This window comes from Canis lupus, chromosome 36 (genome assembly GCF_048164855.1).
Source record: "Canis lupus baileyi chromosome 36, mCanLup2.hap1, whole genome shotgun sequence".
NCBI lineage: Eukaryota > Metazoa > Chordata > Mammalia > Carnivora > Canidae > Canis > Canis lupus.
Genome location: NC_132873.1, coordinates 19,170,190 through 19,194,694, shown reverse-complemented (window position 1 = coordinate 19,194,694; position 24,505 = coordinate 19,170,190). Strand labels below are relative to the sequence as shown.

The window sequence follows — 24,505 nt, the reverse complement described above, 5'->3', positions numbered from 1 at the left end:
TCCCTGGATGGCTCAGTGGTTTAGTGCCTGCCTTTGGCCCAGGGCATAATCCTGGAGTCCTGGGATCGAGTTCCGCATCCGGCTCCCTGCATGGAGCCTGCTTCTCTGTCTGCCTGTGTCTCTGCCTCTGCCTCTGCCTCTCTCTCTCTCTCTCAATCTCTCTCTAATAAATAAAATATTTTTAAAAAGTAAATGTAGGAGATTCTTTGCAGTAGGTATCTTCATGTTAAAAATCTGTAAAGTGATAAATGCCAAATAATTAAGAAGAAAAAATGCCCTTGCTTAAAATGAGGAAAAATTCTAATGTATTCCTAGATAGTATAGTATCCAAAGAAAAGAGAGAATAATTAAAATATTCATATTTTATATGTGTGTGCCTCTGTTACATTAAACCATAAGAAATTTAAAAATAGGGCAGCCCCAGTGGCACAGTGGTTTGGCGCTGCCTGCAGCCTGGGGGTATGATCCTGGAGACCCGGGATCGAGTCCCATGTCGGGCTCCCTGCATGGAGCCTGCTTCTCCCTCTGCCTGTGTCTCTGCCTCTCAGTCTCTTCTCTCTCTCAATAAAATAAATAAATCTTTAAAAAAAATTTTAAATAGGCTTAAAGCCTATTTATAGGAATTAAGCAACCTAGAATGTCAATTTTTAAGTAATTCTTAATCTTTTTTTTTTTTTTTTAAGATTTCATCTATTTACTCATGAGAGACACAGAGAGAGAGAGCGCGCGAGAGGCAGAGACACAAGCAGAGGGAGAAGCAGGCCCCATGCAGGGAGTCTGACGCGGGACTCGATCCCGGGTCTCCAGGATCACACCCTGGGCTGCAGACAGCGCTAAACTGCTGCGCCACCAGGGCTGCCCTAAGTAATTCTTTTACATACAAAATAAGTTAGGCATCAAAACAATTATATGCTGTAATAAATTTCTCTTTTAACCCTTTACTAGAATGATAAGTAATCTTTATAAATATGCAAATTTAAATACATAGGTCAAAACTGTATGTTGACTACAGATTAAAGGATGATGTAAAACATAGTAAACCTTTGCTTGGCTGAAGAACAGAGTGCCTTGCCAGTAGCATCCATCATTTTACCAGCTTGTGTCATATCCCGTTCTGCTTGAAACTTTAAAAAGAGCCCTAGTTCATTTTCTTCCTCTGATATAACTAGAAAAAAAATTACAGTATAGTTAACTGTTTCATTTCACCATTTGTTTAAAACACACAACTAAAATTCTCACAGCAATAATTCTCTATACACAAGAATTACTTGGGGGAAGGAAAGGCTTATTTTAAAAATGCAAATTCCTGGGACTCCATTTCCAGAGATTCTGATTTTATAGGTCTGAGGATCCGCTTCCCCCTACCCACAAGTATTCCAGATGGTTCTAATGTAGTGAATTCATGGACCTTGCTTCAGGAAAGACTGATCTTTAGTGGAAAAAAAAATTCCAAAATGACAAAACCACAAATGATACATTTCCAAATGTGTAGACATGCATTTTATCATTGCCTCTTACAAAGTATTTGTTTCCTATTTAAACTAAACTTAATCTTGACTTCCACCGTGGCTTCAGTGGCCTATGCTTAGTATTTCAGGCTCATAGACATCTACAATTTTATGCTGAAACCCTATAAGTTGTCATGTAGTACACTACTACTCAGAGTGCGGTCTACTGACCAATTCCAGTCCAGAACCATTTGTCACTGGCCTGTGACAAGTACCAAAACTAAACAAAGCTGTTTAGAAACTTTTACTAATTTGACTATATCTGTTGAATCTAATAATAAAAAAGTGTGCTTATATTTTACGTATCTTCTTTAATTTCATTTTTCTAGAAATTCTTTTTTATTGTATATTACAAAAGTGTCAGTTTACAACAGATTGAAAGTAAAACACAAAACAAAGTGGTCTTTGGGATCCCTGGGTGGCGCAGCGGTTTGGCGCCTGCCTTTGGCCCGGGGCGCGATCCTGGAGACCCGGGATCGAATCCCACGTCGGGCTCCCGGTGCATGGAGCCTGCTTCTTTCTCTGCCTCTCTCTCTCTCTCTCTCTCTCTCTCTCTGTGTGTGTGTGTGTGTGTGTGACTATCATAAATAAATAAAAATTAAAAAATAAAAAAAATAAAAAAAAAAAACAAAGTGGTCTTTGACCACAAAGTTTTAGAAGTCTGACCCTCTAATCACAATAAGACCAGTAAGTGTGTGGGGAGGAGCCCATAAAGTGTTCAAATTATAAGCTTAAAGTGAAAAATGACTATAGTCATCCCTAATTTCACCCTGGTTTATTGCTTGGAAAAAGTGATTTAAAAACTGAAAAGGGAAGGGGTGCCTGGCTGGCTCAATCAGTAGAACATGTGACTTCTGATCTTGAGGTCTTGAGTTCAAGCCCCACACTGGGCATAGAGCCTTCTTTTAAAAAAACACACACAAAACAAACTGAAAGAGAAGTCCCTCGATACCTCTGAGGCAGCAGCGGAACTCAAGCCCACTCACTTGTTAGCTCCCCATTCCCACTGCTATTTGCTGTCACCTCTTTGTCATAAAGAACCATTCACAAAATAGTTCAGTAAACTACTGTTTTTACATTAAATCTTTCATTCTCAAAAACACAAGTAAATTATTTATTTTCAAAGGGAATTATTGGATAATATCTATTTTATAGATATTATTAGGATTTCATACCATTGAGTCTTAGCTGGTATTTCTCAACTATCTTCAGAAGTTCAGTGCATGTCTCTTGAATGGAGTGAAAAACCTTTGAAATATAAATTTTATTAGGACAATTTAAAGAACCATAAACAAATATATCTGTTATAAGCACTTTGAAAGTAGAACATTTTTTTTTATAGGTGCTAGGTCTATTTTCCTTGACTTTGATGTACTTCAGTATTGATTTTATTTTTGATGTAAAAAATTTAGATTCCCCCATGAGGGCTGGAAAAAATGGTGATAAATACATGGGAACTAATAAAATTTGTAACTGTGAAGTCTGTCCTCCTTTCAGCTCCAAACTACCTAAATAGCAAAAATGTAAATCCAATATAAACTGTTTCAAATACTGCCAATTGAGAAGAGTACAGATAATTTTAGAAAATGTTAACTTTCAATCTGGCTTTTCTACAATATTATCCTAAGCAAAACAGGCCAGTGAATAACCATAAAAATTAAATAATAGGGCAGCCCAGGTGGCTCAGCGGTTTAGTGCTGCCTTCAGCCCAGGGCATGATCCTAGAGACCCGGGATCGAGTCCCATGTTGGGCTCCCGCATGGAGCCTGCTTCTCCCTCTGCCTATGTCTCTGCCTCTCTCTCTCTCTCTGTCTCTCATGAATAAATAAATAAAATCTTTAAAAAAATTAAATAATGTATTACAATATCAAAAATAAATTACTTTTGGATTGTTTTTGTTTAGAATTTTCCCTTCATTACTACTGTTGCTAATAACTAACAAAAAATAAAACATCCAGTAGACACCCATTTCAAAGCAAGCACATGAAAGTTGAAGATTAGGATACATTATACACATGAGGTAACTCTTCTCACACATCTATAAATTTAGGTTTTTCCCAGGGAGATGAGGTGGCATAAATAGGTTTTAGGGGACAGCCTTCTTCCCATGAAGTCCCATGCTGAAAAACTGTTGTAAGACTTTAGTTCACAAAGACCTTGGCACAGCACAGTATTAGGCCCTAACCCTTTGAATATCAAAAAAATTTCTGATGTCACCATTTAGCCTGAATTGCCTCTCTGAAACAGTTTTGTTATTATTTTGATATGTGATCAGACCTAAGGAAGATCAGTGATAGACTAAAATCTAAATGGAGGAGCAACTATTAACTTTCCACCTAAGTTTACGTATGTTTGAAATGAATGTGGTATATGGACTTACCAGCTTAAAAAGCTGTTTTAAATTCATATGGAAGACTAGAAAAGAATATAAACATGAGTGTTCTACTATGATGAAATGATCATGGTTGGTTTTTTTCCCATAGGCCTTTGAAAGATTTATATATATGATTGCTTTTTATTTTTACAATGAAAGTTTAAATGTGAGGGAGGGATAACTTGACAAAATTGTAATATATTTAAAGTGAACAACATGATGATTTCAGTATACACACAATGAAAAATTATCTCACTCTCAAAAAATATACTACAATTGTGGGAGAAAGTACTTGGGTGATTTCAAATATTTGTCTAATGTACAGGAATATAAAATATTCTTGGATTCCCTGACAATGTATAAATAAGACAGGAAAATCTACTTCTGTGGGAATCGTATGTGGAAATAGTGAACAGAAAAAAAAAAAAAAGGAAATAGTGAACAGTTCCTTTAGCCTTAAAACATTTATTACTTATAATCAAGTCACTTAATTTTTTCCACGTTTGTCATTGAATCCTAAGAAGAATACTTTTCAATGCAAATAGTAAAAGCTTGTTAATTTGTTATTTCCACATTGTTATGGCCATAAGTTTACATTTTGTAGGATAAAAATACTTGGTAGATTATGACCTATTTTGAGACCTATACTTTTTAAGGATTGCAACAAATGAGTATATTCCAAGCATAATAGAACTCCTGCTTGGAAATATCTTTAAAGGCTATCTTCAATTAGTATACATACATAGAATTAGTAAACCTGCATTTAAAAACCCAGACCTTTCTGTATATACAGGAAACTTTCTTCCAATTAGCTTAAGTACTTAAAAGTATAAAACACTTGCAGGTTTAAAGTCGTTTCATGGGAATTACTCCTTTTATTTAAAATGAAAAACATAGCCAAAAAAATGCATTACAAATAACTCTATCCCTTAATTATAGAAACAAAAACTAACTTATAAAAATCCTCACTCAGGGGTCACTGGCTGACTCAGTTGGTGGAGCATGCAGCTCTTGATCTCAGGGTCCTGAGTTTGAACCCCACATTAGGTGTAGAGATTACTTAAATAAGAAATAAACTTAAAAAAATAAAAAAATAAAAACCCTCACTCACTTTGATTTCAATTAATTTCAGTGAGGTATAAGATTTCATGTAAAAGTAGTACAAAATATTACGGCATGATATATAAGGAGTATACGGTACCAATTAGGAATATAATTGATTCATTAATATTTAGCTTAAACACTAATGCTTGTGCCAGATAAATTACTTAATTATTTTTTCTTCAATTTATAATACCAGTTCTGCCAATTCTCAATTTGTGAGAAATGTGACCTACTCAGAAGATCTGATTGACAGATGAATAGAACTGAACATTCTATTATCAAATCTGCAAGTTCTCCAGTCTTAATTCCAAATTAAATACAAAGAATACAAATACATTCTTAAATACAAAGAATCTTCAAATTTACCTCGAGTTTAGCATCCAGTTCAGCATCAGATGCCACCACGTGCTCATCCTCCTTTTTTCCTGTTGCTTTGATAAAGACTTGCTTAGTTTTCCAGTATTTCTTTTGCATTCTGCTAACTACTGACTGGTTATCTTCTGGTCTGGGTTGCCCAAAGGAATCCATGGAGTGACTACAAAGAACAGATTAAAATTTCTTAAATTTTTTTCAATAACATGTATCTAGTCAGCTAGTATTTAATCCAATTGAAAAAGTGAAAAATATATCAAGTGGAATATTAATAGCTACACATACTAATATTCGCTCTGTATGGTCTAAATTTATGATACAACTTGTACAAGTAACAGGCAAAAATGTCAATGATAATTACATTAATTTCAGTTAGAAGATGTGATAAAACTATTATAATTCTGCTATAATTATTGGAAATAATTTTATTTAACCAATCTATTTGTAGACATATATTAGTTTGTAATTTTTGCTTTGTAATAATACTGCAAAATGAATTTATATACACATCTTTGCATATTACTATCATTTCCTTAGAAAAGTTTGCTATAGTTATAACTGCTGTGTCAGAATAGACATTTAATAAATATTCTCAGATATGCAAAGATTCAGATACATACTCTCCTTTAAAACCCAAAGGAAAAAAAAAAAAACCAAAGAAATACTTTAGTATTCAATAAATAAACAGAAATAAAAACTTAGGTATAGGGTAGATATGTTAGAAATAAAGATGGGGAGTGCCTAGCTGGCTCAGTCTGAACAGTATGCAACTCTTGATCCTGGGGTCATAGGCTGAGCCCCATTTGAGGTTTAAAAAGTTATTAAAAAAACAAAGAAGGAAATTATAACCTGACAAACTTGAAAATTAATGTCTGAGCAGTTCTTAATACAGTTAATATGGCTATATCAGGAAATGCAAATGTGAAAAGTATTCCTTAAGGAAACGTAAAGAAAGAAATAATAATAGTTTTAAAAGCCTAAATTATTCCATTAAATGGTGTGAGGCAGGAACACAGGGAGGTACTAAAGTACGTGATTTTTGTTTTCAGGGGAATCAACAGATATTGACGTATTATTAATGTTAGTAAAGAAATAAAAGTTCATTTTCTTTTTTTTTTTTAAGTAATCACAAAGTAAATAAAAACAGAATGTCTGCTTTCTAAATTACCAGAGACAATAAAAAAGAAAAACCAGCAAGCAGGCTGGGAAAAACAAGATTAAAGCAACATCAAACAAGACTAAGGCAGGGCAGCCTGGGTGGCTCAGCAGTTTAGCACCACCTTCGGCCCAGGGCGTGATCCTGGAGACGCCGGATCAACTCCTGTGTCGGGCTTCCTGCGTGGAGCCTGCTTCTGTCTCTGCCTCTCTCTATCTGTTTTTCATGAATAAATAAGTAAAAAAAAAAAAAAAAAAGACTAAGGCAAACAATATAAACTAAGATGACAGAATAAGAACAATGACACTATTTAGTATGATAAATGCAAACTTCCTTTCAAATATAAACAATTTCAAACCATAAAAAACAAAAAAACTACATCCAACTCCATGCTATTTGGGGTCCACCTCAAACAAAATGAGATAGAAACGAAAGTAGGAATAGCCATACTAATATCAGACCAAGTAGGTTTAAATAAAAAGCATTAAACAAAACAAAGATAAAATCTAAACTCCCCAAGTGGCCACTTGCCAGATATCCTCTGAATATTCGCCGTTGGATATCCAGTTTAGATGAGTTACCATCTAACTGCAGAACCTCTCATATGCTATGCTGGGTAACTTGGCTAGACATAAGTTGAGACAGAAAATAGAAAAAGAATTTAATCTTGGTACAGAGTCAAATTGGATTTGACATAATCATTATATTGTTCCAACACATAAAGAGTCTTGAGAGAAAACTTGCAGTTCATCTTTCCCATCCAATTTGTCTCCTTTGGCAGCTTCCACTTAGTTTTCCCTCTAGACTGTTATTAGCATGAGGGTCAGTCCAGTTTTATGACAAACTGCTGATTTCTTCTACTAAGCTGACTGTCAGCTTAGGTCCGATCAGTTAAGAGAACAAAATTTAGGGAGCATCAGAAGAGAACATCTCTTCTCCACCTCAACTGCAATGCTGACACAGCTCAAAGAGTATATTCCTTGCCTCTCTCCACTCCCTCATTATCTCCTTCATGGAGGAGAAAAAGTAACTTACCAGACTGGACTTGAGAGAAATAAACTTAGTCCTCCCTTTCCTCTCTGGAAGCTATCCTGCCTGAAAAGAGCACACATTTTCTGGCAAGGGGAGGATAGTGGCTGGGGTGTAAATCTACAAAAGATGAGATTTGCATATTTGTGCTTCTCACTCTGTGCCTCCTACCCCTGTGCTCTGTCAAATAAACGAAATTTTTAAAAAATTTCTTTAAAAGTTATAGTTCGGGGATGCCTGGGTGACTCGGCAGTTAAGCGGCTGCCTTTGGCTCAGGATGTGATCCTGGGGTTCCAGGATCCAATGCAATCCAATCCAATCCAGCCCACATTGGGCTCCCTGCGAGGAGCCTGCTTCTCCCTCTGCCTAGGTCTCTGCCTCTTGTCTCTCATGAATAAATAAAATCTCTAAAAAAAAAAGTTATAGTTCAACATATGCAGACAAATATAATAGTTAAATTGTCAACATTCTGCCATTTTAAAAATAGACTCTTCATTTTAAGATTTATTCATCTGAGAGAGAGAGAGAGAGAGAGAGCGTGCACATGGATGGGAGGGGCAGAAGGAGAGGAAAAGAGAATCCCAAGCAGACCCCACACTGACCACACAGAGCCCAATGTGGGGCTCAATCCCAGAACCCCAAGACCATGACCTGAGACGAAATTGAGTCAGACACTTAACCAACTGTGCCATCCAGGTATCCTAATATTCTGCCATTTTTAAAAAAAAGATTTTATTTATTTATTCATGAGACACAGAGAGAAGAAAAGAAGCAGAGACACAGGCAGAGGGAGAAGCAGGCTCCACGCAAGGAGCCCAACGTGGAACTCGATCCCAGGACTCCAGGATCACGCCCTGGGCCAAAGGCAGGCACTAAATCGCTGAGCCACCCAGGCTTCCCTAGTGTGTTCTTTTTTTATTGCCCTGCATTGGTCTAAAGAATTAGGAAACAAATAATGTAAGGTATAGTAGCTGAAAGCCAAAAATCCCATTTTTTGTTATTAACAATGGCAAAGTTTGTAGATACAGTTCAGTGTGAAAGCTAAATGGTCCTCCTCACTGAGCATCAGGACTAAACAAATTTGCCAACTAGTCAGAGGTAACTAGATTAGGGCAGGTTTCCCCAAATGGGAAGAGAAAGGATAGCTAACCATTATTTCTTATATCCTATAGTTTCCTTCTTTGCTCTTGAAACGGTCCATCTTTAATAGTTCTTATAGTGAATCCTGTGGGTAAAAAATGCTTGGTCTTTTTTTTTTTTTTTTTTAAAGATTTATTTATTTATTCATTCAGAGAGAGCGAAGGGAGAGGCAGAGACACAGGAAGAGGGAGAAGCAAGCTCCACGCAGAAAGCCCAATGCGGGACTCGATCCTGGGTCTCCAGAATCACACCCCGGGCTGCAGGCAGCGCTAAACCGCTGCACCACCAGGGCTGCCCATGCTTGGTCTTGATATCTATGAAACTCTATTTTGCTTTCTTTCATGTTTGTTTTTGTTTTTTTTTTTAAGATTTATTTATTTGAGTGAGAGCACAAGCTGAGGGAAGGGCAACGGAGAGGGAGAGAATCCTCAGACTCCCCACTGAGCTTGGAGCCTGAGGTGGGGCTTGATCCCAGGACTCCGAAATCATGACCCAAGCCAAAACCAAAAGTTGGATACTCAACCGACTGAGCCACCCAGGTGCCCCCATTCAATGTTTCTTGTATATAAAAGTCTAGACTAACAACTTCTTGTATTTTTCCTTTTTTTTTAAGCTATCACTATTGGTCCATGCAAGATTCATTTTATTTGTTCGTTGATTTTTTTTAACTCCTTTCTCATTTCCATCTCTCCTCACAATCATTCTAATGTGTTAAATGTGTACTTTTTTATCTGAATGTATTCTTCTAAAATGTGTTATGTACACATTCTAGCATACACAAATGTTACAGTGTTGTAGATTTCTGACTTTTTGGGTATTTTTCACTCAGCCCTTTGTTTTTAGGTCCTATATACGTTGCTATGTATGCATGTGTTCTGTTGTTTCCATTACATAGCATTCTTTAGTGTTTAATTCTTTGAAGACAGAATCCCCATGTCTTAGGGCATCTGCTGTAGTCAATGAGAACTCTGGAGTCAAACTATCGCTTCTTTCTGAGTAAATTTTATCATCTTTTGAATCTTTTAGAGTATTCTATTTAATGTTGATGCCCTCAGGCTCTCTAGGATATGTTTTGGTAGGGTATTATCATTCTGGAGATTCAGGTCCTTTCTTTTAAGCCATAATTTCTTCTTTTTTATCTACTTCTTCTTTTGGGTATTATTCATTATACATCTTTTTTTTTTTTTTTAAGATTTTATTTATTTATTCATGAGAGACACGGAAAGGGGGCGGGGCGGGCAGGGACACAGGCAGAGGGAGAAGCAGGCTCCATGCAGGGAGCCCGACGTGGGACTTGATCCCAGGACTCCAGGATCACGCCCTGGGCTGAAGGCAGGTGCCAAACCGCTGAGCCACCCAGGGATCCCCTCTTTATACATCTTAATGGATCATTTTTGTATCTGTTTTTCTGTGCCGTATTTTGGGTAAATTCCTCACTACAATCTTCCAATTTATAAATTCTCTTTTACAGTTCTGTCTAGAGTTCATCACAGCTATTGACGTTTTTTTAGTATCCAGTGACTGCTTCTTGATTTCTTTCTTTTGTAATTTCCAAGATTTCTAATTGGTTCTTCTTCATATTCTTCTAATTTCATGTCTTTTTTAACAGTTAACATTCTATAATTTTTCTCTGTAGCAGCATAAATATATAGTATTCTTAGACTTTTCCATAAAATTATTTTCACCTGCAATGAATTCATGTTCCAAATGTCAATTTTGTTGGCTGAATTTTATAGGCTTATTGTGAGTACAGAATCTTTAATTTTTTCCTTCTCCTCAGTGGTTATTCCTCTTTACTACTGGTTATTCACTTGTTTCCAGTTCACCTTCAGGGTTCCCACTTCCACAGCATCTTAAACGGTTACCTTAGAGCCTCTGTTAGAATGATAACTGAAATACTATTGACCTAATCAGGTCTGAAGAAACAGTGCATGGGAAACACTTTAATTTCTACTAACCTGCAGAAACTGAACTCCTAAATGCCAGAGCCTATTTCTATACTGTGAGCTCAGCACATCTGTTTCAGCTCCACTCACTACTTTATTTTTCTATTTTGTTTTTGGTTCATAATTATCTTATTATCTAGCTAAGATACATCTTTTTGGGGTTGCTTCTTAATTTTTTTCTAATTACCATAAGTTGAGAGCAAATGTTACTATGCCATCTTAACTAGAAATCTTTATTTCCAGTAAGAGTATTTTTTTTTTTTACTTGAACACAGTCACCGTATAGAACACTTTATTCCTTTTTGCATGAAACAATTTCTATTTTTTATCTATCCCTTGGATTTGGAGTACAAATCTTAAATCAATGTTCTCTTCAGAGGTAATTCTGTACTTACTTTAGTATCTCATTACTGTGACATCACTAAAAAGGAAGCAAATCAGACTGATGGTAATATGTAGACTGATGGAAGTACTAAAATTCCCTTGAGAAAAATAATCTGTAAAGACTTTTGACTAAATATAACGTAACTGCTTGGTGCAATTAAGAAAATACATTAGACAAGTTTGCTGTTTAATATTAATATAGTACTCCTGATTACTCTGGCTCCCAAACCATAAGTTTTCTTACAATTAGCATTTCCCCAAAGGATCAAAGTTTGTTAATGATTTCAACTAATGATAAGAAACACTCCAAAATGTCAATAAATTTTTTCTCTACAGTGGGATAAAGAGTGATAGTTTTCTGTAGTTTACCAATTTACTACTATTAACATGTATAACTAGCTTTTGCATAACTATTATTTTGAAAAATGTTTACCTGATTATCAAGCCCATTTATATCTTTTTGGTTTTGTCTTTCTCATATTTTATTTATTATTATTATGCAGCACTAGCAAGCTCTTATCCAAAGATGAGAGTCATCCATTCATTCATTGTTAAGTACACATTAAATAGTTATACTCTTAAATAGCAATTTTACTTATGAATTAGCAAGTACATTAAAAAAGACTGAGAAGTTATTACAAAGACTATGTATTAATGCCACATGAACATTATTTACAAGGGAGCTCCTATTTCCCTCTCTTACCAACAATCTCACACCTATTAATAAAAGAAATAAGATTAGAATTCAGGTATGCTAGGTACCACAAGTGAAATACTGAAGAAACATAGAGATCTTGGGCAGCCCGGGTGGCTTAGCGGTTTAGCACCGCTTTCAGCCCAGGGTGTGATCCTGGAGACCCAGGATCAAGTCCCATGTCAGGCTTCCTGCATGGAGCCTGCTTCTCCCTCTGCCTGTGTCTGTGCCTCTCTTTCTCTCTCTCTGTGTCTCTCATGAATAAATAAAATCTTAAAACAAAACAAAAACAAAAAACAGAGATCTTAATAGCATGAGACAAGGAAATGGCATTCCAAAAATAGACTGAAAAAGAAAAGGATAGATTGCTGATAGATTGTAGTGGTCTCTATATTTAATAGGTAATGTGGTACCAATAAAGGTTTTTTGAGCAGCAGAAAGGTTAAACAGTAACAATCTTTCCTTAGTAACAATCTTTCCACATTCCAGACATAATCTAATAAGAATCAGGACCAAGGACAATACCCTAAAAACAGATTTGAAGGAATAATCTTTTTTTTTTTTTAAGATTTTATTTATTTACTCATAGAGACAGAGAGAGAGGCAGAGACACAGGCAGAGGGAGAAGCAGGCCCCATTCAGAGAGCGTGATGTGGGACTCGATCCAGGGTCTCCAGGATCATGCCCTGGGCTGCAGGCGGCGCTAAACCACTGCGCCACCGGGGCTAACCTTGAAGGAATAATCTATATAGAATTTGGTTAGCAATGACTTATCAGTTTTGCTCCTGAAAAATAAGGAGAATTAGGAAAAGAAATGGGAACATTTTGCATCTGATATGTGAAATTCTGAGTCGGAAATGTTAAGTGGCATCTGAGTTTACAGAAATAATTAAAAAGCAATTACAACTGTAGTGATAAAGATTGTTTCAAGCGTGGGTCTCTAGTCAGATTGCTAGGTTTGAACTTAATAACTCTACTACTTACTAGCTGTGGGATCTTGTGTGAGTTTTATTAGTCTCTCTGACCTTTAGTTCTCTCATCAGTAAAACAGGAATAATGAAGTAAATAGATTGTTATAAGAATTAAATGAGAAAATCGATGTGAAGCACTTAGAAATTTTGAGTATTTAAGAAGTATTATTTTGTAGTTTTTCATTTTAATTTTTACTGGCACTCAGATTAGAAATGGTGATTTGGGTGGTTATTTAACCAACTGACTGCCTCTTGATTTTGGCTCAGGTCATGATTGCAGAGTTGTGAGATTGAGCCCCATGTTTGGCACTGAGCATGGAACATAAGATTCTCTCTCTCCCTCTTCCTCTGTCCCTACCCCGCAAAAAAAAAAAAAAAAAAAAAAAAGGAACAGTGATTTAGGAGTTAGCTATAAAAAGACATTTAAGCAGTGGGAATTGATGAGACCTTCAAAAAAGAAAGCAGAGAAGAGAAGCACCTGGGTGGCTCAATGGTTGAGTGTCTGCCTTTGGCTCAGGGCATGATCCCGGGGTCCTGGGATCAAGTTCCACATCAGGCCCCTGCAGGGAACCTGCTTCTCCCTCTACTTATGTCTCTGCCTGTCTCTGTGTGTCTCTCATGAATAAATAAACAAAATCTTTAAAAAAGAAAAAAAAAAGCAGAAAGGTGGTAAAATTTGGAGAGGGTTCAAGGAAGGTGAATTAAATTTGGACCAGGCTCTTGGTATTATGTTATGGATTCACTATGATATGAATGATATAGGTTAATGAAAAATGTGTTCTCTGTATAAGAGATACTTAAATCACGTTAAATCTAGTTCAATTTTCTATTTTGATTCAAGGGATGGAGACAAAGATATAGTATATGTATACAATGGAATATTACTCAGCCATTAGAAACGACAAATACCCACCATTTGCTTCAAAATGGATGGGACTGGAGGGTATTATGCTGAGTGAAGTAAGTCAATCAGAGAAGGACAAACATATGGTCTCGTTCATTTGGGGAATATAAAAAATAGTGAAAGGAAATAAAGGGGAAAGGAGAGAAAATGAGTGAGAAATATCAGTGAGGGAGACAAACCATGAGAGACACCTAACTCTGGGAAATGAACAAGGGGTGGTGGAAAGGGTGACTGGGTGATGGGCACTGAGGGAGGCACTTGACGGGATGATCACAGGGTGTTATGCTATATGTTGGCAAATCGAACTCCAATAAAAAATATATACAAAAAAAAAGGGATGGAGACTTTTTTTTTTAAGATTTATTTATTTATTTATGGTAGACCTAGAGAGAGAGAGAGAGAGAGAGAGAGGCAGAGACACAGGAGGAGGCAGAAGCAGGCTCCATGCCAGGAGCCCAACGCGGGACTTGATCCCAGGACTCCAGGATCATGCCCTGGGCCAAAGGCAGGTGCTAAACCACTGAGCCACCCAGGGATCCCCGGGATGGAGACTTCTATAAAATGAGAAACTGACAGAAGGCTTATAAAAAGCCTTATGGGGCAGCCTGGGTGGCTCAGCGGTTTAGCACTGCCTTTAGCCCAGGGCATAATCCTGGAGACCCGGGGTTGAGTCCCATGTTGGGCTCCCTGCATGGAGCCTGCTTCTCCCTCTGCCTGTGTCTCTACCTCTCTCTCTGTTTCTCATGAATAAGTAGATAAAATCTTAAAGAAAAAATAAAATGCCTTATCATAACTAAGAGTATAAAACAATTACATACAGAAAACATATTCTATCTAGAGTCAGAGTGAAAAGTTTACATTAATTCTAACATTCAGGGCAGCCCAGGTGGCTCAGCAGTTTAGCACCGCCTTCAGCCCAGGTTGTGATCCCGGAGACCCGGGATCCAGTCCCACATTAGGCTCCCTGCTTAGAGCCTGCTTCTCCCTCTGCCTGTGTGTCTCTGCCTCTCTGTCTCATGAATAAATAAATAAAATCTTTAAAAAAAAATTTTTTTTTAATTCTAACATTCAACAATGCTATAAAGGGATTAGAGTATTGTTTATCCTCATTTGTTACAAAATCATTCACTGGTACATTAGCAAAAGACTGTATGTACTTATTAAAGTTTTCATTAGGGTGACTGGGTGATGGACACTGAGGGGGTCACTTGATGGGATGAGCACTGGGTGTTATACTATATGTTGGCAAATCGAACTCCAATAAAAAAATATACAAAAAATGTTTTCATTAATAAAATAGATAACTGATCAATAAGAAATTGATAACATTAGACCATTTTTGACCTACAAAACTAGCAATTTCACATGGTTCAACCTAATAAAAGGAACTCAGGTTTACCAGTGTAATCCAACTCATCTCTGAAGAAAGTGCTTTGTGGGCAAATGATCTACTTAACTGAGAACACATCTCAAGTCAAGAGTTGATCTAGGCTGACTGGCAAACTGGTCTGCAGAAAAACTAGTTCTGAGTTGTTTTGCTACAGCAGTAGAGTTAAGTAGATTAAGTAGTTAAACCACCAGATTCCATGGCTCACAAAGCCATAATTACTGACTATATGGCCTTTTATAGAAAAAGTTTACAGACCCCCAATCTAGACCATGATTCTCAAAAGTATACTTTGAAGAATCATAAGTCTCTTTAAGCTTTACTGTTTGTAATAAGAAAATGTTTATTCTTTGTTCATATGCATATATGTATATACATACATAAATATACACATACATTATATATAACATAATATATATATCTAACATATATTATATATAATTAATTTTTAAAGATACTACCTGACTAATCTTTTATCAACTGTCCATTAATTTGGAAATGGTTTTTAGTTCTAGTCAATCAATGAGTAGATTAAGTTTGCTCCCTGTCATACATGGAGATAAACTGAAGCCCACTAATATTATTAGGGACTACTGATTTGAAAGTCTATCAAGTCACTGATTGACAATCTTCCTGAAACTGCACCAATGGATATATTATATATAAAGTACCAGCTTTAATATTTGACTAGAATTGTATAAAGGCTACAAACATGAATCCTTTCAGATACATAAATTTAACTGTTGTTTAGCCAAATATGATTTGGTTACTGAGATACAAGAAGTATTACAGGACTAGAGTAATTGAAATTAATAAAATACAAAAGGGGCACCTGAGTGGCTCAGTCAGTTAAGCATCTGCCTTTGGCCCGGGTCCTGATCTCTTGGTCCTGGGATCAAGCCCCAAGCTCCATGCTCAGTGGGGAATCTGCTTCTCCCTCTCCCTCTGCTGCTCTCCCTACTCTCACTCATGCTTTCTACAAATAAATAATATCTTTTAAAAAATGAAATTAGTAAATACCATGGACATTAGAATTAGTGAACTAAATTAGCTGAAATTTCCAAGTAGTCCCAATGAGGAAGTCAGTTTCACATGTATGTTAAATGTTGGCTTTGTTCTGGGTGCTGTAACTTGGCACTGCAATCATAACACTAATAAGACACCAATATGAGGGGCACCTGAGGGCTCAGTAGTTAAGCATCTGCCTTTGACTCAGGTCATTATCCCAGGGTCCTGGGATCAAGCCCCGCAACAGGTTCCCACAGGGAGCCTGCTTCTCCCTCAGCCTAGGTCTCTACCTTTCTCTGTGTCTCTCATGAATAAATAAATAAAATCTTAAAAAAAAAAAAAAAGACACCGATATGAGAAAATTAAATTAAATACAGACCTATATCTATCTAAAATAGAAGGATTATGGCAATTACTTACATTCAAAATCCCATATTAAACAGGAAGGTCACCCACAGAGAGGTTATCATCTTGACCAAATATTCTTATAAAAGGACTACAGCTTAATTATTTTTCTAAAAGAATTCAAAATTATATAAATGGTAAAGTCTTATGGGAGGCTTACAATATCTAGACATTTTTTATAATCTTAGTATTACTATATACTAAAATAATAATTATACTTGTAGAACTCTTGACAATTTTTAAAGTTGTCACACATTTCATCAAATGTGATCCTTATAATAACCCCGAAAGCTAGAAATGATTGATTTTATTATTCCAGTTTTATAAAGGAGATCACTGAGGCTCTGTGAAATTAAAGGAACTTTTTCAAAGATACATGTACATTAAGAACACCCTGATACTTAGTACACATCCAGGTTTGGTTTTGTTTTTATAAGATTTTATTTATTCATGAGAGACAGAGAGAGAGAGAGGGAGAGGCAGAGAGGCACAGGCAGAGGGAGAAGCAGGCTCCATGCAGGAAGCCCCATGTGGGACTCCATCCTGGGACTCTGGGATCATGCCCTAGCCAAAGGCAGTCACTAAACCGCTGAGCCACCCAGATGTCCCCACGTCCAGGCTTTTTGATTCCACAAGCAATGTTCTTTTCCATTTTGAAGGTGGGAAAGGTGTGATTAAAGATGTCTCCTATCTTATAGTGAGTTAACTGAAATACACAATATTTAGTTAACTAATTTCCAGGCAACCCAACTTTGAAAAACCTACAGGTTTCCAAGAACCAGATAGATACATAAAAATTGGTGTTGTTTATAAGAATGAAAACAAGAGAGACAGGTATTAACAAAATCAAGTTTTGATTGTAAACTACATTTGAATTTCTAGTTATAATAAAATTTATTTTTATAGAAGTAGTCTAGGGATCCCTGGGTGGCGCAGCGGTTTAGCGCCTGCCTTTGGCCCAGGGCGCGATCCTGGAGACCCAGGATCAAATCCCACGTCAGGCTCCCGGTGCATGGAGCCTGCTTCTCCCTCTGCCTGTGTCTCTGCCTCTCTCTCTCTCTCACTGTGTGCCTATCATAAATAAATAAAAAAAATTAAAAAAAAAAAAAAAAAGAAGTAGTCTATAATTTTGGTAGTTAGCATAATTTTAGTCTCTAAAGAAGTTAAAAAAAGACAAATCAGAGCTCATTTTTTTCCCCAAAAGTGATGCCTCAGGATTATTACCTACTTTTCAGACTTTCTGTTTAAGAATTTACTATAGAAATATGATTTACTTACATCACCTTAATTATATCATTTCATAAAGAATATATGAATAGCATTTAAAATAGATTACTAGAGGGCAGCCCCGGTGACTCAGTGGTTTAGCGCCACCTTCAGCCCAGGGTGTGATACTGGAGACCTGGGATCAAGTCGCACGTCTGGCTCCCTGCATGGAGCCTGCTTCTCCCTCTGCCTGTGTCTCTGCCTCTCTCTCTGTGTGTGTCTCTCATGAATGAATGAATGAATGAGTGAATGAATAAATAAATAAATAAATAAATAAAATAGATTACTAGAAAACAAGACTTGAAAAATTTTGATGGGGATCCCTGGGTGGCGCAGCGGTTCAGCGCCTGCCTTTGGCCCAGGGAGCAATCCTGGAGACCCGGGATCGAATCCCACGTCGGGCTCCCGGTGCATGGAGCCTGCTTCTCCCTCTGCCTGTGTCTCTGCCTCTCTCTCTCTCTCTCTCTGTGTGTGTGACTATCATAAATAAATAAAAATTAAAAAAATAAATAAATAAATAAAAAAAAAGAAAAATTTTGATGAAATCAGTAGGACCAGGGATCCCTGGGTGGCGCAGCGGTTTGGCGCCTGCCTTTGGCCCAGGGCGCGATCCTGGAGACCCGGGATCGAATCCCACATCGGGCTCCCTGCATGGAGCCCGCTTCTCTCTCTGCCTGTGTCTCTGCCTCTCTCTCTCTCTCTCTCTGTGACTATCATGAATAAATAAATAAAATCTTTAAAAAAAAAAAAAAAAGAAATCAGTAAGACCATTCAAACTATAAACAATATATTAAGACGGGTACCTGGCTGGTTCAGTCAATAGGGTGTCTGATCCTTGATCTTAGGGTCATGAGTTCAATACCCATGTTGGGTGTGGAGATTACTTAAAATTTTTTTAATTAAAAATAAATTTTTTTAAGTAAAAAGTAGAAAATAAAAATATTAAATAAAGGGGTGCCTGGCTGACTCACTCAGTGGAGCATGCGATTCTTGATCTCTGAATCGTGAGTTCAAGCTCCACATTGGGTGTCAAGATTACTTAAAAAAATTTTTTTTAATCTTATACATTATATTAAGGAAAAGGAAGTGAGCCAAAAGAAATATTTTTGAAAGAATGGCTAAAAAACTATATTTAAAATCCTTTTAACAGTTTAAAGTATCAATTACTAAATTCTTATGTTAAAATGATATTAAAGCTAATCTCCTTCAATCGGAGAAAGACAATTATCATAGTTTCACACATGAGGGGGGAAACTGAGTTGGGAAAAATTAGAGAGGAAGACAAACCATGAGAGATTCCTAACTCTGGGAAACAAAGAGTCGTAGAAGGGGAGGTGGATGGGGGAATGGGGTAACTGGGTGACCGGCATTAAGGAAGGCCCTTGATGGGATGAGCACTGAGTGTTATACTATAGGCTGGAAAACAATTTAAATTAAAAAAATAAAGCTAATCTCCTAGGAAACTTAAGAATATTTCCAACTTCACTGCATATTTCAGGCCAATACTTCTTCCAGCCTTCTGTTATGCTCAACCTTCCCAAGTGCAGAGCCTCTCATATTATGAGGATCAAATGGAATAACACGCAAAATTTCTTTGAAAAGTATAAAGTTGTGAGGTGTCTGCCTGGCTTATTTGGTAGAGCATGCAACTCTTGACCTCAGGGTTGTGAGTTCATGTACCGCATTAGGAACAGACCTTACTTAAAAAAATAAATTTGTATACAAGTATAAGATGTTATTTTAATGATTACATACAGCCTATAAATAAACAAAAATATATAGGATGTAAATTTTTAAAACCTGAAACTTTTTACTTAACTGATTTTTAAATTTAAAATTTTAAAGCTCAACATTCCTGGAAGAGGTCATTCAGGTATTAAAAAATTAGGTGCCCTGTTAAAAATGCAGATTGACCACATGCACTTACCTGCTTTCCTTTCCCTAATCCACTAAAATAACAGTAAAAACATAAAACAGAAAAGCAAGCAATTAACTCATAAGTATAGGGAGAGTAAGTATAGTGACAAAGCAGATGAGAAACTTGAGTACATTTTTGGAGAAAAAGTTGTTACCTAAGCAACTAACAACTAATGCTAATAAGCAGTGAGTCAATTATCTTGCAGATAAAGACTCACCATTTGGAAGTGGAAGGAGGATTCATTGAAGTCTTTATACAGCTGTCTGGACCTTGAGGCCCCTTCTATTCTATGCCACTCAATGAGAGTTGAGTAAATTGAACCAAGGAAGTTCTGGACTTCAGTAAGACAACACTGCAGAAGACTCGGCCTAAAAACAAAATGATAAAGTGAAAGCCTACATACAGAACTTTGAATGTCAAGTTCTTTTTCCATTCTTTGTTCACCAGTAGCAAAGCTTTCTCTCCCCCCCCCCCTCACACACACACACACACACACACACACCTTTCCATTCCTCAGAAAGGACTGTAACATTCTTTTTTCTGGAAAGAATTAAAAGCTTCAGAGAAAAGGAGTATGTCATTTGGACATCATAAAAGGATCTTTGCCTATTTACTCTAGAGCAAAATTAGCCAGTTGACAAGCTCACTCATATATACAAAGCTTCTGATTAGTTTTGTTAGAGTCTTCCTCTTAAATATAAACAGAAAACCAAAGATCTACAGGTATCTGAGGGAAGTCTCCATCAAGAAAGACCTCTAACCTAAACCAACAAATAGGAAAAAGAAAATAGCTGAAGGAAATTAAGACAACATAGAAGGGAAACAAAACAAAACACAACCCTCTAACTAATATCCTCAAAAAGGAATAATAAAAGAATAAGGAAGGGTCCCTGGATGGCACAGTTGGTTGAGCATCTGATTCTTGGTTTTGGCTCAGATCTTGATCTCAGAGTTGTGAGACTGAGCCATGTTGGGCTCTGAGCTCAGCATGGAGTCGCTGGAGATTCTCCTCCTCCCTCTGCCCCTCTGCCTTCTCAAACTCTCTCTCAAATAAATAAATCTTAACTTTTTTAAAAAATAAATCTGAATGTGAACCTTACTAGTTAAAACAGAATGGTACTGGCAGCAGGACAGACACAACAGTGGAATAAATGAAAATAAAATTTACAAAGAGACCCAAAAATATCAAAGAATAGGTATATATATGATCAATGTATTAATTTCCCGTGGCTGCTGAGACAAACTATCACAAACTCGGTAGCATTAAAAAACAGAAATTTATTATCTGAGTTCTGGAGGCCAGAAGTGTAAAATCAGGGTATCAGCAGGGCTGGATTCTCTGGGAAGCTTAGGAGAGATGCTTCCTTCTCTCCTCCAGGTACTGGTGACTGCTGGCAGTCCTTGAATAGTGGCAACATAACCCCAATCTCTGCCTCTGACTTCACACCTTGCCTTCTCCTCTGTGTATGTGCTTCATCTCCCTCTGCCTCTCTCTAAAATAAGGACACTTGTGATAGCATTTAGAATCTTCCCAGGTAATCCAGAATCATCTTACTTCAAAAGATCCATAACTCAATCACATCTGTAAAACTTTACCATATGAGGTGACATTCACAGATTGCAGGACTTAGGACTGGTTGTCTTTGGGGGTCACATTCAGCCCACTATAATCAATATAGCATTTCAAATCAGTAGGAAAGGGATATGTTATTCAATAACTATCATTGGACAATTAACTGTTTGAAAAAAAGTGATTCTTAGTCAATGTAAGGATGGCTAAAAATTTAAATGTTAAAACCTTATAACAACATCATGTGAAAATACAGAATGTTTGATAAGTTTGGGGTCAGAAATCATTCTAACAGGATACCAGCACAGAAATCATGTAGTATATTGTTAAAAAATTTAAATTTATATAATAAAGGCACCATAAGCAAATCTTGAAAAGATATAGCTGGACAAGGTAAGATATAAAGAAGAAAAATTTAGTATTTTTAAATTAGAGAACTCATAACTGAAAATACAAACTCATCATTTGAAAGATGAAGACAAAAGAATAAGCAATTTAGAAAAGAACATCAAAAATCCAATGAATACACAAAAACGTTATTTACTCTCTTTTGTAACTCAAGAAGTACAAATGAAAAAAAAAAGGAAGTACAAATCAAAGAAAAATATGTTCATCTGTTAGATGAACAATGATTTAAAAGGTTAACAGCTTCTGGGAAAGATGAGGAAATGCATCCATGTTTGCATAATTCCTTTCAATGACCAAAATAGAACTAAAATCAGAGAAGGAAACCCCTGTGCAAAATAGTCACATCTCACAGCACTGATGCTAATGTATAAATTTCAGATACAATGAAGTTTGCATCATATTTAAAGCGGATATCCAAATCTGCCATGCATCTCATCTAACCTCAAAGAGATTCAGTTTTGGCAAATTGAGTGGGTCCTGAAGAACAATTCCAATAATCAATCACTAAAACATGAGTCCTTAAAGGCACAGCAGCCAGACTTATGGAGGAAGCAGACAGCATTCTACGGGGTACCTATCTCTCTAAGTACTCTAATACCTATCTCCCTCTTCTTTGCCTATTTCCTGGCAAAGAAGACTACTAAAAAAGGGATCATGATGTTTAAGGTGGGGGATGTTTATTTTCAATTCTTCTAGTTTCCACAAGGACAAAATTTCCATACACCTTCCTAGCCTCTTGCCCTATTACCCCTTAAGTGAGAAACCTGACAAGTTCACCTCTGGTCCATATTTTTTGATTGGGTAGAACTAATTTATCAAAAGTCCTAGGTAAGTATGACTATTACAAAGACCCAAAGTTTCCCGTGGGCTGGAAAACAGACATATTAGAAGACCACCCATACTGTATCTTCCAACAGCTCTCTCAACAATAAAGCTGATATTTTATCTCCATCTGCCTCAGCTCCTTTCACCTTATTTGAATTGGTTTCAATCTCAGGAGACAACAAAAGAGCCTAGAGGTAGGGATGCCTGGGTGGCTCAGTGGTTTAGCACCTGCTTTGGCCCAGGGTGTGATCCTGGAGTCCTGGGATCAAGTGCCATATCGGGCTCCCTGCATGGAGCCTGCTTCTCCCTCTGCCTGTGTCTCTGCCTTTCTCTCTCTCTCTATCTCTCTCTCTCTCTCATGAATAAATAAGTAAAATCTCAAAAAAAAAAAAAAAAAAAAAAGAGCCAAGAGGCATTATGTATTGGGCTCCCTAAAACCTAGTTGCCATGCATTTTTAAGTTTTCCTTGCCAAGAGATGTCTGCAGAGAAACAAAACAGTAAGCTAGTGGTCAACCTTGTCAGCAAACTAAAGCAAAGCAGATCAATCAGAGATATATCAGCATTGATTTGCCTCTGGAATGAATGTTTAACATATGCTGTGGGAACCTGATTAGAGAGAGCATATGACAACTGTTGCCACCAAGCAGCCAATTAAAGAAAAGAGATCACGACAATGTGTTCAGTCTCCTATCTTGGCCTCTAAGGCAGTTTGGCTTATACCATTTCTGGGCAAAGAGTAGTCCAGAACACAACTGCCCTTTTCAACAATAAATAATATTAAAAAGTAGGACTGGCTGAAAAGGAGGAGGGATCATAATATGGAAAAGAGAAAAATATGTACATTTGGAGAACTGCTTCATAAAATAGAATTTTAAAGAAAAACTTTGCATCAGATAAATAGAACACAACTCCACCAAACAGATTTCTTAAAAGAGCTGAAAGAAGCAAAAAATAAAAGGAAAAAAGAGAGAACAGTACTTGAATTCATATTAGAAACAACTCCAAGTAGAATAGCTATTTCAGAAAAGCAAGTTAGTAATATGGATGACAAGCCAGGGAAAATCATTCAGGATGAACATGACAAAATAAAGGTGGTTAGATTCTAACAAAGAGGTCAGAACAAAGATGGTAGATTTGTAAGATAAACCATTTAAATCTAACATAAGTAATATTCTTGGACAGAAAGGCAGACAATATGGAACAGCCAAAATATTCAAGGATATAGAGGTGAAAAACTAAAAGGTTTTTGTCATGTATCAGGAAAAATTAACACGGAATAATCAAGATTTAAGATATATTATGGGATGTTGCCAAATTTTAAGGATAAAGAAAAGATGTTATTAGCATCTAGAAGAAGCAGGGTCGCTTACAAATTAAATAATTTATGCTGGCTTCAGACATCTCCTCAGCACATTTAGACAATGGATAAAAGTGAGTACTGTGTACAATGTGAAGTGAAAAAGAATATGACATAGAATTTTCTACTTAGTGAAATATAATTTTAACATTTAATATTCCACTTAATGGATGTACTATAATTTACTAAAATGGTCTACTATTGACATATTTAAATTGTTTCTGGAATATTATTATTTAAACCATGCTGAATAGTAAGAATAAGCATATATATTATTTAAAATACATGCAAATTTGCCTATAAGATAAAATCCTGGAAGTATATTGGCTGAATCAAAGAGTATATATATGCATTTAAATTTTTCATTTTCCTAAACTGTCCTCCATAGAGATTGTACTGAATTTTTACTCCTACTAATAATGAGAGGAAAGTGCTTATTCACTGCAACTCAGCACACTGTTATTAAATTTCTGATCTTTTTAAATCTTATGGATAAAAATTATTTTATGGTAACCTAATAATTTGGAATTATCATATTTTTTAAAAGATTTATTTATTTGAGAGAGAGAGTATATGTGAGCAGGGGGAGAGGGAGAAGGAGAAGAGAATCTCAAGCAGACTCCCCAGTGGGTGTGGAGCCTGACATGGGGCTGGATCTCACAACACCAAGATCAAGACCTGGGCCAAAACCAAGAGTCAGATGCTTAACCAACTGAGCCACCCAGGTGCCCCTATCTTACCATATTTCATCATGGGAAGATACCATCATTTGAAAAGT

General features: G+C 36.5%; 1 protein-coding gene across 5 annotated transcripts in view; it reads right to left on the bottom strand.

Annotated features, from left to right (window-relative positions):
• Positions 1-24,505, bottom strand: part of ICA1L (islet cell autoantigen 1 like) — an 80,162-nt gene that overhangs the window by 47,403 nt on the left and 8,254 nt on the right. For all 5 annotated transcript variants that reach the window (XM_072813061.1, XM_072813060.1, XM_072813057.1 and 2 more), the window contains exons 2-5: positions 19,784-19,934; positions 5,353-5,521; positions 2,684-2,756; positions 1,042-1,165 (exon numbers count right to left, since the gene is read on the bottom strand). In XM_072813061.1, coding sequence (XP_072669162.1) covers positions 1,042-1,165; positions 2,684-2,756; positions 5,353-5,521; positions 19,784-19,809 — 392 coding nt within the window. In that variant the 5' untranslated portion in view covers positions 19,810-19,934. The remainder of the gene's footprint in view (positions 1-1,041; positions 1,166-2,683; positions 2,757-5,352; positions 5,522-19,783; positions 19,935-24,505) is intronic.